This window comes from Echeneis naucrates, chromosome 16 (assembly GCF_900963305.1).
Source record: "Echeneis naucrates chromosome 16, fEcheNa1.1, whole genome shotgun sequence".
NCBI classification, from domain to species: Eukaryota; Metazoa; Chordata; class Actinopteri; order Carangiformes; family Echeneidae; genus Echeneis; species Echeneis naucrates.
Genome location: NC_042526.1, coordinates 1019691 through 1032159, shown reverse-complemented (window position 1 = coordinate 1032159; position 12469 = coordinate 1019691). Strand labels below are relative to the sequence as shown.

General features: G+C 46.7%; 1 protein-coding gene across 3 annotated transcripts in view; it reads right to left on the bottom strand.

Annotated features, from left to right (window-relative positions):
* The window catches only part of ptprz1a (protein tyrosine phosphatase receptor type Z1a), a 43659-nt gene extending 39328 nt beyond the window's left edge, over nt 1-4331 (bottom strand). For all 3 annotated transcript variants that reach the window (XM_029522657.1, XM_029522659.1, XM_029522658.1), the window contains exon 1: nt 3989-4331. In XM_029522657.1, the coding sequence (XP_029378517.1) occupies nt 3989-4049 (61 nt within the window). In that variant the 5' untranslated portion in view covers nt 4050-4331. The remainder of the gene's footprint in view (nt 1-3988) is intronic.
* Nucleotides 4332-12469: the final 8138 nt, after the last annotated feature.

The following is a 12469-nucleotide window of genomic DNA, read 5'->3' as shown; positions in this document are numbered from 1 at the left end:
TCTGTCCGACCAGACGTTATTCACCAGAAAACCATCTAGACTTAACCCCGGACGGGTGTTTTTTTACAGGGCTCGGGGGGGACGGAGGCCTGAGAACAGGGATGGGGGACACACAGCGGGGGAGGGGGGACGAGGACGGGGATGTTAACGAAGACTAATGAAGGCAGGAGTGCTGCTTAACCTGCGCTCCATCGCTCTGTGAGGCCTCCAACCTCGATGTGTCGCAGGAAGAATGTGTGTGTGTGTCCACTGTCCTGCTAACACACTGCGCTCCCACACTTCTGCTCCAGCTTCACAGTGTGACGGCGTCCTCTCCTCCTCACTGCCACCGCCACTGGGACAAATCGTAGTGCCATCGTGCGTCACGCTTAAATGGCGCCCCCCCTTCTTCTTTTTTTCCTCTGTTGCTCTGCACCCCACCCTGCCCTTCCACCACCAACCTACCCCCTCTGCACCTCCCTTCCTTCTGCAGTTGCCCCTTTTCCTACTGTTACAAAACAAATCTCCCCTCTGACAGCATAATTCACCGAGCCGGGCCTTGGGAGGCTGGACGGGCCTCCTCGCCTGACCTCCGCCGAGGACCCGACGGGTTGTTTCCCCACGTAACCCCGGCCCGCATTCAGCAAAGGGCCAACGCAGAGAAAAAGAGGGGCGATTCTGGAGGATTCAAACCGGTGGCCCCTGTGCACGCCTGAGTGAATGCTGTTAAGCCTAATACCCACTAATCTGGTCATCAAATACCCCCGGCTGCCATGACTGGAAATCTGCTTCCCTTTTTCCTCTTCTTCTTCTTCTTCTTCCTCCAAACGAGCAGTGCGGCAGCGAGGGACGTCTGCCCAAGCCGAAGCTGGACAGAGATGGAGGGATAACATACGGGAAAGAAACGACAGAGAGCGAGAGAGAGGAGGGACGGTGGGAAACAGGAGGAAATAAAGACATGAATGTGGAGGAGAGGAAAGGCCGAAGAAAGACGAGGTCGTCTGAGGTCGCCGTCCTGTTTGTGTCCTTCCCAAATGACAAACTGAATTTAAATGAGGATAGAAAATGTATTGATCCTAAATTTGAAGTTGAACTGGATTAAATTGGAGAAAAACACGACTGACACGCTTTAACACCAAAAACGAAAAAAGATCACTCAGCTATAGTTTGTTTATCTCCTGCGAGGCAAATCATTACCAAAATATTCTGAATGATTACGATCAGAAGGATGAAATATATTCAGCTGATATTTTTCTAATTATTTGCTTCCATGCTGCTGCAGGTAAATTACTGATATCACTTTCAACAGTAAACAAATTATATTTAAGACTTTAGTTTCTTTGTGAATTCATCATCACTTTTTCTATTTTATCCAAAAATCCCACACAAGTGGATAAAAAAAAAAAAAAAAAAAAACTGGCTCTCTTTAACAAAGCCTGTTCTGTTTGTTTGACATTTACTGCCAACATGAATAAAGTGAGATAAGTTTTGGATTTGACGTGGAGTCACATCTCTACATCCGACGCTCCCATTGGCTCAGTCCATCAGCTGCTCGGACACTCAAATTGAACGGGATCAGCTGTTTGTTGTCAGGAACAACTTCATGTTTTTATTTTTCTCTTGTTTTTTGAATTCTTTGGTGACATTTTTCAAAAACCAGGAAAAGCTTGAATGTGGTTCCAAAAGGACAACATTATCTGGACAGCTGTGACAGTGTGACAGTTCAGCTTCACAACAAAGACCGTCACTTTCTCACCGGTCCCCCGTAAACAACGGCAGGTGGGAACCAAAGTATTCCACACTGAACGGGGGTGTAAATAAATGCTGCACTTACACTTAAAATATATATTTAATGTGAAATAATAAAGTGCTGCATCTTTTAATGAAATGATATAAATCAACTCTATGAAGTAATACTGATGAGTAACATGATAAACATGACACGGACAGGAAACGTCAAACGTCACACACGACACCATGACGATGGCGAGCAGGTTCCTCTCATTGTGCCAGGAAATCCAGGAGAGGAAACATGACCAGTAATTTCTAAATATCTTCCAAACACCTTTGGAAGATTTGTTCTGTTGAATCACAACACAACCTGCATACACATGGACGCACAATCAGACGCAGGATTGAAACACACAGCTGAGAGGAAATATTTCTCCAAAAGCATTTGATGTAAAGGTTTTTTTGTTATAGCTTTCATAGAAATTTGAGCATCTGTGTGTGTGTGTTTGATTGACAGGCTGCCTGACTGTGACGGCCATCTGTCTGCAGACTCCCTGTTAGACAACAAGAGGCCCGGAGACTCCCTGAGTCCAGACGGAGGGCCGGGCCCGACTGGCACTGCCCATTCACAAAATATCTTCTGGGAGCACAGATGGTGTTGGGAGTTTTCTCCTTATGTGTCTTTTCTTCCAACATCAACCATTCCTGCGCTGTTTCCTCAGCCCCCCCCCCCCTTTGTGCCACAACATTTCATCAAAAACAACCAGCCCAAATGAAAAGGGAGGAGGCGTGAAGGAGCCTGGGGGGTTTTCCTTTCTGCAGGTACCGAACCGTCCAGCAGCACAGATCCAGGCTCGGCTGGCCCGGCTACAAAAGGTTTCACATCTCTTCAGCTAAAGCTGGCTCCAACCGGCACACACACACCAATCTTTGTTTCACGTCTGCATCCCCCCATCCACCCCTCTCCGAAAAGATTCAGCCAAGCAGATCAGTGTCCTCTCTGGCACGCTGCGACGGTACCGTCAGGCTGGGAGGGCGAGCCGGAGCAGAGGAGTTAGAAACCCCCCCAACGGACTTACGGTGACAAATCCTGATTATCTGCCCTGACTCCTAAAAGCTCCTGCAAACGTTCTTCATGTGGCCAAAGCCCACCAGCCGTCCCTCAGAGCTTCATTTCCAACAACAATCACAATATTCCCCACTGAATTCACCAAAACTGATTTTTGACGTAGTAACTGAACTTCATGTTGACCTTTGAACCTTCAACCTTTGAGCCAACATGAAGCAGAAGTCGGTGTAGTTCTGTGTGAACCTTTTATAGAATTCTTCTCTCGGCGGCTGAACAGACTCAGCTACGTGAAACTCTCCAATGCTGAAAGAAAACATTTGCTTTCCACTGAAGGTAGCATGCTAACCAGCTAGCCTCAGCCCGGTCTGCCCAGCTCATGTTGGCGGCCATATTGAATGCACACGGTGGTTTTCCAAAACCTGGACAGGAAACAGCTGTTAACGCTGACTACGTAGTATTAGCTGTAAACAACTGCAAAGCAGATGACTCAGTTAACAAACAAATCATCTAATTATTCTGTCAACGACACAAAGCAGTACACTGGAACTGTTACATGTTTGGTATTTTTGCTTAAATACGGTGATGAGTTATCAAACGAGTTATTCATTCGCTCATATTTAAAACTTCAGAGGTCACATTTCTGATTAATGGAGAACGGAGCATGAAGTCTGCTGCTGACAGACATGAATGACACTCAGCTGGATGGAAACAGTCAGAGGTCGGTCCAAACAGGCCAGCTTTACCCCCCAAAGAGAACCCCCCAGTCCAACAACACAAAAACACAACTGAACAACAACAAGCAGCCTCCTCAGGCCTGGAAATCCGGATTCTGAAGCTGTGCAGGTTCTCAGGTGGTTAAAGGATTAGCTCTGTTTCCTTCTGTGGACCTTCTGCTGGTCCAACAGCTCCGCTTTGGAGGCTCGTTTGTGACGTTTTAATCTGCCCCGGTCCAGCGGATCCGGATCACCAACCAGACCCAGAGCCGGAAGCACCATCGGTTCTGTCCAAACTATCTGCTTTTTGTTTTTTGTCTTTTTTCTAAGAGGATTCATTTTCCAAGGACGCGCAGCGCGTTTACGCACAAACTGCGCACCTGAAGCTGCTGCGCAATCAGCGCAAAGTTGGCGCAAAGTTTAATTATCATTATTCTCCATGAAAGATGAAATCTGATCAAACGAGAAGAAATCTGCAGGTTTCAGGGCAGCTTACCTTGTTGGCACATGAGGAGGCAGAGAGCAGCCAGCCGCGGCCACCAGCCCGGAGTCTCCATGTCGGCGTTCGGTGGGCGGGGGGGGCCTCCGATGAGGCAGATAAACAAAATAAAAACTGGGCTTCTTTCTTCAGGAGTAGGAAGGGGAGGGGGGCAGGTCCCGGTGCACCCTCTGCCCCTTTAGAGCTCCATGCTGCCCCGCTCCTGCCGGTCTCTCACTCGGTTCTGGTCTCGTTTACGGATCCCGGATCCCGGTGCGCCGCTCCGCTCCGTCCGCTCTCCTCCACAACGACTGGCAGACTGAGGAGCTGTGCACCGCCCACAGCCCCGCAGCCACACCGGCCTCCCTTCCTCCACAACAACCACAACCACAACACACAACCTGCTTTTAAAGCAAAGAAGGAGGAAGATATGAAGATATAAACAACAGAAATTTAAAAAGGAAGGAGTCACGTGATCTGTTTGGGTGTTAGTTAATTCAATCCAGTTTTTCTAATGAGGTTAAAGCTGTAAACCAGAGGCTTGACCTTTTTTATTTTTATTCCATGTGGACGCTCACTCAGCAGAAATAAACAGACAGGAGGTCACTGATCGGTCTGATGGCATCATTCAGTTTCTGGAGTCAGAAAAAGATTTCAGAGTTTGAAGCACCAACGGACGGAGTTCAAACGGACGAGCTTGTGTTTTCGGTGCTCAGGTGATTTGTGGCCGGTGTGAGCAGCAGCTGGTGACGGCGGGGAGTCATTATAACGCCACCCAAAGACTCATTTTGTTTTGTCTGGAGTTCACAGGGCCGCTGACCTCCTGACCTCCTGACCCCCGAGAGAAGCTTCCACCTCGCTCTGACATGGAGACCAAAGCAAAGCATCAGCACTGACCCAGAAATCACAATTCACTCCGGGAGGCCACTTTTAAGAGTCTCAGAGTGAGACAGCGAGAATATCTGTCGATATTACAACTACCAGTAAAGGCTGTCAAAAGAATTCGGATGGTGTTGAAGTCTATGGGAAAATGTCCCTCCTCCTCCCTGATGAGTTTCTGGTCTCAGTCTGAAATACAACGTGTTGTTCATTTAGAGAGACAGGGGAGGGGTTAGGGGGCGGGGCTACCGTGAGCTCCACCTTCTCTTCCAAATAGGGTTTCTCCAAGGAACCAAGATGGCTGACAGACAAATCACAAACCGGAGTGGCTTTATTTTGGCATCCTTTAAAATTAAAAATGAAACATTCAGAACAGCAGCATTTCTGCAACCAGGTTTACAGATTTGGTCCTGATTAGTCTGATCTGGGAAACAGGACGCCGCCGTCGTGGTCGCACTGAGCAGCTTGCTCCTGCTCTTTGGTCCAGCCAAGTTTCAAAAACTCTCAACAACACTTCACCCTGACTGCACGTTGACTTTTTGTTCTAACTTAAACGATCAAGTCTCTGCATGTGGGAGATTTTTTTGGAATCAAGGTGGAACTAATGGCTGCCTGGAAGGCAGGAGCTCATCGTGTTACAGCAGGAAAACTTCACCGTTTCTGGTTTTGCTCATCGAGCCTCGGAGTGATTTATAGATGATGGTTTGTCCTCACGGCAGCGACACCCTCACAGGCCCTCAGATCGGTTTAAACCACTGGCTCAGATTTTTTAACCTCACAATAAACGACCGCACCGCCCCCTCCTTTATCTGGGCGAATATATTTGCATAATTTACTCTGGATTATCTTTAATTTATGCAGAAACTGCTTTCCACTTGTTAGGCTGAATGTTTCCAAGGGGGCTAATAAAATTAGTTTTACTCCCACAGAGCACCCATTCAGAGATTTTTTTTTTTTTGGTTGAGGGGGCAGCTTTTAATTTCAAACAGTTTTCTGTGACTTTCCTCCAAACTGCACTGATTTGTCTCCGTGACCTGAAATGATCTGCAGAGGAAAACTCCCGCTCAGACACTGAGACACATTTCTCTTTCACCTGTTTACTACGAGTCATTTCCCACAACAAAATGTTCCCAGGGCAGAAAGCTGTTGTGAGGTTCCCACAGACCTGAGCAGAGTATTGATCCTGCAGGACGGGCAGAGGGCAACATCCACCCATCGATCGGCCGCCTGGCACAGGAAGTGGATGTGGTGACGGGGTGTTTTTCGATGGAAGCAGGTTTGAATCGTGCCGTGATCAGACGTCCGCCCTCCAAAAGCAGAAACTTTATTCACATACAACAAGAGACATCAAAGTGGAACAAAATTGCCTCGAGCTGCAGGTTTCCTCCAGACTGCCAGCAGTGAGTCGGTCCCCGTAGACCTCCGTGTCAAAATGTCCAACTTTACAGCAGAAATGAAGTCAACAGCCTGAAACCAAAACCATTCCTTCATGACAACTATCTGAGCAGTTAGAAATACAAAACTCAAAGGTTGACATTTTTAAGGATTACAGCTTGACTTAGGCACTGCCAAGATGGCGACGACAGATGAACCTATGGGTGACGTGACAGAGACGGCGTCCATCTTTATTTACAGTCTACTGTAGAACATACTTTTCCTCCATTCCCCACCTTGTAGAATCTTTTGGGCTTATTTTAGTTTGAAAAATCAACTTCAAACTCAAACTTCCAGAATAAATAGCTGTCAGACTGGATGAGCTGCTCAGCTGGTGCGAGACCGCTGACCTGTTTTGTGGTTTTGGTTTCAGAGCGTCAGTCAAACTGTTCATCTCTTCATCTGAGTCCACCCGAATGGAAGAAATGATGCTGAGGTCAGGACCCCTTTTACAGTCTGAGGAGAAGCTGCAGAAAACATCCTTTCAGATGCTCAGACCGGGTCCCACCCTCGGATGATGTTACGTGGGAAAGAGAGCGGGCCATTGAACAACAACAACAACAAAAAACAACAAAAACCCCTGGAGGGAAAGTTCCCAGGGCGTTTTCCAGGACATCAGATAAATGTTTTTTGTATTGTTGGCATGTTTTTAACCTTTATTTCCACAGAAGGTTTGTGTGGAGCTTTGTCCTCCGCAGCCCCACCCTCCACACATGGTGCTGCCAATTATTATTTTTATTAATGTGAACTTACACACATTTAATGTGTGTAAAATAAAACAATTTATAAATATGTTGATGTATTTATTCTTATGTTGTATTAATATTTATCGAAAAGATAACTTAACAATATATATTGATTTTAAATGGAAATCAAAAGTTTTGAATATAAAGATGAGTTTTTTGTCAGTTATTGGTCTTTTTGCTGCATTTAAATTAGAATTTGATTAAGTTCTACTGCAGCAGATCGCAGAAAAAGAAGAAAACAACACAAAGGAAATAAAAAAAGTACGACCACTGCAGATATTAGATCACCATCTTTTTACCGGTCGTGTCGGCAGGCTGGTGATAATCTGCCCCCCCCCCCCCCCCCCCCCATCAACACATAGATTGAGGTCACATCACGCAGATCAGACCGGAGGTCATTAAACACTCACCCCCCTTCATCCCCACACTCACTGTATAAGCCCCCCTTGTCAGGGAGGTCAAAGGTCAGGGTCTGGAGCAGGTTCACACCCCCCAGGCCATCCTCATTGAGCTCCCATGGTTTTTCTGTCACGATACAAAGCGTTGAACCGTTAAATTGATCACACGGGCCGATCCGCTCAGCTGTGGAGGACTGGTGTGATGTTTTATTTCTCTTTTGTGTTTCTATATTCTTCTTTTTTTACGGTGATTCTTCTGATCTTTCATTACTCTTCAAACTAATTGAACTATAATACAGAACTACCTGCTGCTCCTTTATTTCTTCATGATCACCTGCGGCCGTCGGCTGTCTTGGTTTTTTAAAATTTGGAGAAGGTGAATCTGACCTGCTCTGGACTCTCTCCCATAGACTTCAACACAACCTAACATCTTGAGCGGTGGAGTCGGGACTAATGATTTCAGAGGAAACATGAAGACAAGTTCTCTCATTTCTTTTTGTGGGATGTGAATTGATCATTTCAGGAGACAATCTGCACAACGGCCCGGAAACTGGATTAGATGTGTCCATAATAAAACAGGGACAGACAGGAAACACACTCCTGTTACCTCTGTGTTTACTTTCTGCCCGGGCCCTGTTGATTTAGGTGATGGGAACCGGCCGCTCTGCGCTGCCTCCGACTTTGATGTTTGGTCGGCATTGTTGGGCCGGCTCTGAATCGCGGCCGGCTCATTGGGTTGGTTGGTTGGTTGGTTGGCAGCCATTGAACCTTTGCGAAGATTAACTGTTATTACTGGCGCCTTTGTGCGTCCGGGCCGCTCTCTGCATACCAGCAGCGAAAACAAAACGGCGCTCTCCAGCCTCTCCACTGGAGGAGGCTTCAGAAAACAGCAGGTCCAATTCACTTTTATCTGCACGCTGACGAGAGTATAAGAGCTCTAAGTGGTCTCTCAACTGACAAGTTCCTTTTTAGGAGAGGAGAGGTCCGATATGCGCTGTATTAGCCCCAAGCGCGCACACACACACATGTGCACACAATGGAAACACTTTCTATTTTGGGACAGACGGGGTCACCGATCACCTTCATAAAGAGGCAGGAATGTGTTGAGACACTTCTGTGTTCGCTCCAAATAAGCGATCTCTGACTCTCTCCTGCCGCACTAATGAGCTTTGCATTCAGTTGTTCGTTGCTGCAGCCCTGTTTGTGTTTAAAACACATGAGGAATAACCTGCAGCCAACACACCTGACCTCTGACCCCCACCTCCCCCCACTTGTCGTACGAATGTTGCTGCAGCAGCTTGAAGTAATTTTGTCAGTTTACAGGAAACATAATTCAGAGCGGCCCTGCTGCCACAAAGCGGAAACTCGAAGCCTCACAGTAAAAGTGATGGATCAGGAACTTTGGTCCAAGTCATTTTAGTCCATTAGAGTCAAACAATGCAGATGTTTGTGTGTTTATTAGGAACAATTAGCCAAAACTGATGCTAACCCTTTTAAAAGAGAAGCAAGACACTGAACCCCGAACTGCCTCTTAAATTTGTCTCATCAGATTGTGTGTCGGAGGTGGAATCGATGTGTGTACATTTTTTATGTCCTTAGACTTTTAAACAGTACACAGCAGGTGTTCCAGCTTTGTCTAGTTGTCTGACTCTATCTGCTCCAGTTGTGTTTGTCACAAACATCCTAAAGCTAATTAGAATCGATCTGGGTTGTTGGTTTTTTGCTGCCGGTGACACAGAAACCTGTTTTCCCGCTGACCGCTCCGTTCAGCTGTTTCCTGCTGGTCGGACGGGGGGTGTTGAACTGACGTCACACAGGTGTGCTGTCGCCTGGACCTCTGTCCCACGTGGTCTGTTCCAACGATGAGAGGATGAAATAGTTCATATTTAATGATCCTTTTTATTTCAGCAACCAAAATCCCATCTGGCCCGACATGATCCTCATCTCTTCCCCAAGTGTCCAGAATACTTGTTTCATTTCTTTTCAGACATTATTGACGGCCTAACTTCACCAATGTGAAAGCTCTCTCGACCAGCAGAGGGAGACTCTGCGATTCCACATTCTCAGTGTGATGGATGTGGTTGTAAACGAGGCCTGAATCTCCGTCAGCCCCACCCCGCCCCGAGCAGAACCATTTTTCAAAGCGTTGTTGGCTTTTTCTGAATAAACCTTCCCGCTGGTGCAAAAGCAGCCATTTGCTGGCGGCTCTGAGCACAACAGAGCCACCTGACAGAGCCGGCAGCCAGCAGAAATTCACCTCAATGGCTTCAGAAAGCTGCTTTATGTGTGTCCTGCCTGCAAGCGAGGAGGAGAGAGAAAGGCCTCAAAGAAAAAGAGCCTGCTGCAAAGTACAACTCCGAGCTGTAACTTCGAGTTTCCTAGCAACATGCACTCCGAGATGAAACCCTGAGTTTCGCCAAACTGAACCGTTTTATTGTCTTTTCACTGAAGCAAAGTTTGGCTTTATTAGGTGAGTTTCTGTAAATGTCTGTAATTCCAACAGCAGCGTTTGAAGAAGCATTTGCATGTGTTGTTGTTTCACTGTAATCTCTCTCTTTGCCTCAGACCTGTTGAATGTTGAACCCCCCCCCCCCCGTCGCCCCGTCCCATCCCCAAGAAAAAGCCAAGACAAAAGCATGAATGCATAATTAATATAGCGAAGCTGCATTTTTAATTGTTGCTGGCCTTCAAAGTTGCCCGGTGGCATTGTCTCCTGGTTCGGGCCGGCTGCTTCCGATGGCGGAGCTTCATTCAGGGCCCTTTTTTGAGGGCCCGAGCGCCGCAGAAACAGCAGCAGACAACGGCTCCAAGCTCGCCCCTTTTCTCAGGGTGTCTGCCCGCACAATGGACTTCCATAGTCTGCACACAAAAGAGGCTGGTGCATGAAAAAAAACAAAACAAAAAAACCACCAAATTCAATGGCATTCCTTCCACAATGCACTCTGAGAGTGAGTGCTTCTCCGCTTTTTCAGCGCTGGATGATCCATCAGGATCAGGAAGTGATAAATCTCCACGTCAAAGTGAAAGAAAGGGGAAATATTATCACGGTTACAGTGACAACGACGTGGCTGGCCTCCATAAATGCTACTTTTATATTCTATCGTGGATTTTGTGTAAAATAAAACCTGCGTTTCATCTGATGTCTCCAGTTTACAGTCTTCAACACAACATGATGTTGTTTTAAATGACGCTCCGTTTAGAGGGAAAGGGGAGGGGTTAGGGGCGGGGCTACACCTTTAGGCTGTTTTTCTTTCCCCCGTCTTCCACTGACCACATCAAGAACTCTGAAATGTTTCTGGTCACCATATCGGAGTGACAGACTTTTATACTCGTGACGGATCAGAGGACGTCTGAAACTGATTTGTTGTCACATGTGGACAGATTGAAGGTGGATGGACAGCCTTATTGCTCCATCACCTCCACCCAACCACCCGTCTGCTGGTCAGATGGGGTGACATTAGCTCCCCTATCACATCCTCGGGTCGCTCTTCCATTGTCAGGGCCCCGTTGGCACGCCGGCTCCCTGCTAACCACCCCGAGGCTGCTGGGAGCCACAGAGAGCCACGGCGAAAGGAGAGCTGGGTGAATGTCGCCGACACCCACAGAACTAATCCTCCTGCTCCATACATCTGCACCAGGCCTTGTTTCAAAAGCCAGACCCCCCCCCTCCCTTTAATCCTCCCTCCTCCCCATCATGCACCACCTCTTTTCTTTTCTCTCTGTGTTATTCTGCAGCGGGAGAAAGGACGAGCTTTTGTCGTGGCCCATCGTGTCACACAGACACAAGACCTGAGGCTGCCAGTCGTCGAATGGAAGCTCTCTGAGCTTTTCACAACCCTCACTTTGCTCATGTCGACTCGGGAAGAGGGGGAAACTCTTATTTTAGCACGTGAAAAGGCTCCAGACAGCGACATGAAGGCAGGCTCTTCACATCGGACACAATTGACTTTGAAAGCCAACATTTCTCTGAGAGTAGTAGGGAGTGTTTGCCAGGATGTTGGCATCATGTTTTAATTGAATTTGACTGTCAGCAGGTTTCAAAGGGGCCCAAACAAGCTGTGTTCCACAAGACAAACTTATTATGGAAACATGATAATCTTCTGGGATCCTGCTGACGTAAACCAGACACAAACATGAAAGAAAAAGGTTATCTGTCTTTTATTTCCTGCTGCATGTTGTTTGGAATAAAGACAACCGAAGAAAAAGGAAGTCACATTTAAAGAAATAAATCAAACACAGCGGAAACAGTCGGACATGAAGAAGGTCATCTACTCCTTTAAGGAGTCTTACTGATCACAGCCTGCCTTCAACTCTGCAATTTCCATGTTTGAACTCAATCCCCTTTTTCTACCTAAATAAAACATCTTTTTTAAAGATGGTTGAAGCCGATTGATGCGGATTGGAGCTGTTTTTCCGCCGACCTTTGGCGGTCAATCTGACCTCATTTGACCTCTCGCAGTTCTTCTGTGGTTTTTCTTCTTCAGCAGCCTGATCGTCTCATGTCAGATTATTTGTGGTGCAAAGCGATTAAAGGAAATGTAAAGTTTTTCTCTCTGTTTTGTTGTTATTCAGCAGGTGACACAAAAACTTGTTAATGCGTCTCTGGTGGAAAGGTGACAGCTGACAGCCCTCTAGTGGAGTTTATCACGAACTGCAGCATGACTGCAGATTGAATGTTTACTTTTATCTGGTTTCAAAATACAATGCACATAATAAATGACATGATTCCACTGAAGGCTGGGTGTTGAGGTCTGCTGATTAAAAGATCATTTTGTTAAATTCAATTTGCTGTAAAAGACACACTCTTTTAAATCTCACCCACAGAATGCATTGAAAGATAAGGTTGTACTTCCTTAAATGAGAGAAAAGATAATTCAGCTCTAAAGCGTCCCTGAATTAGGGCCTTCTGTGTTTTCATTGTTTTGTGTCCTGTCCATCTATTTCACATGAGATGACTGTTGTGGGTTTATAATTTTGTAGTCTCTGTCCTGGGACACCGTTCGACATTCAGGGGTTCTACCCTCCTTTCTTACGACCCATGA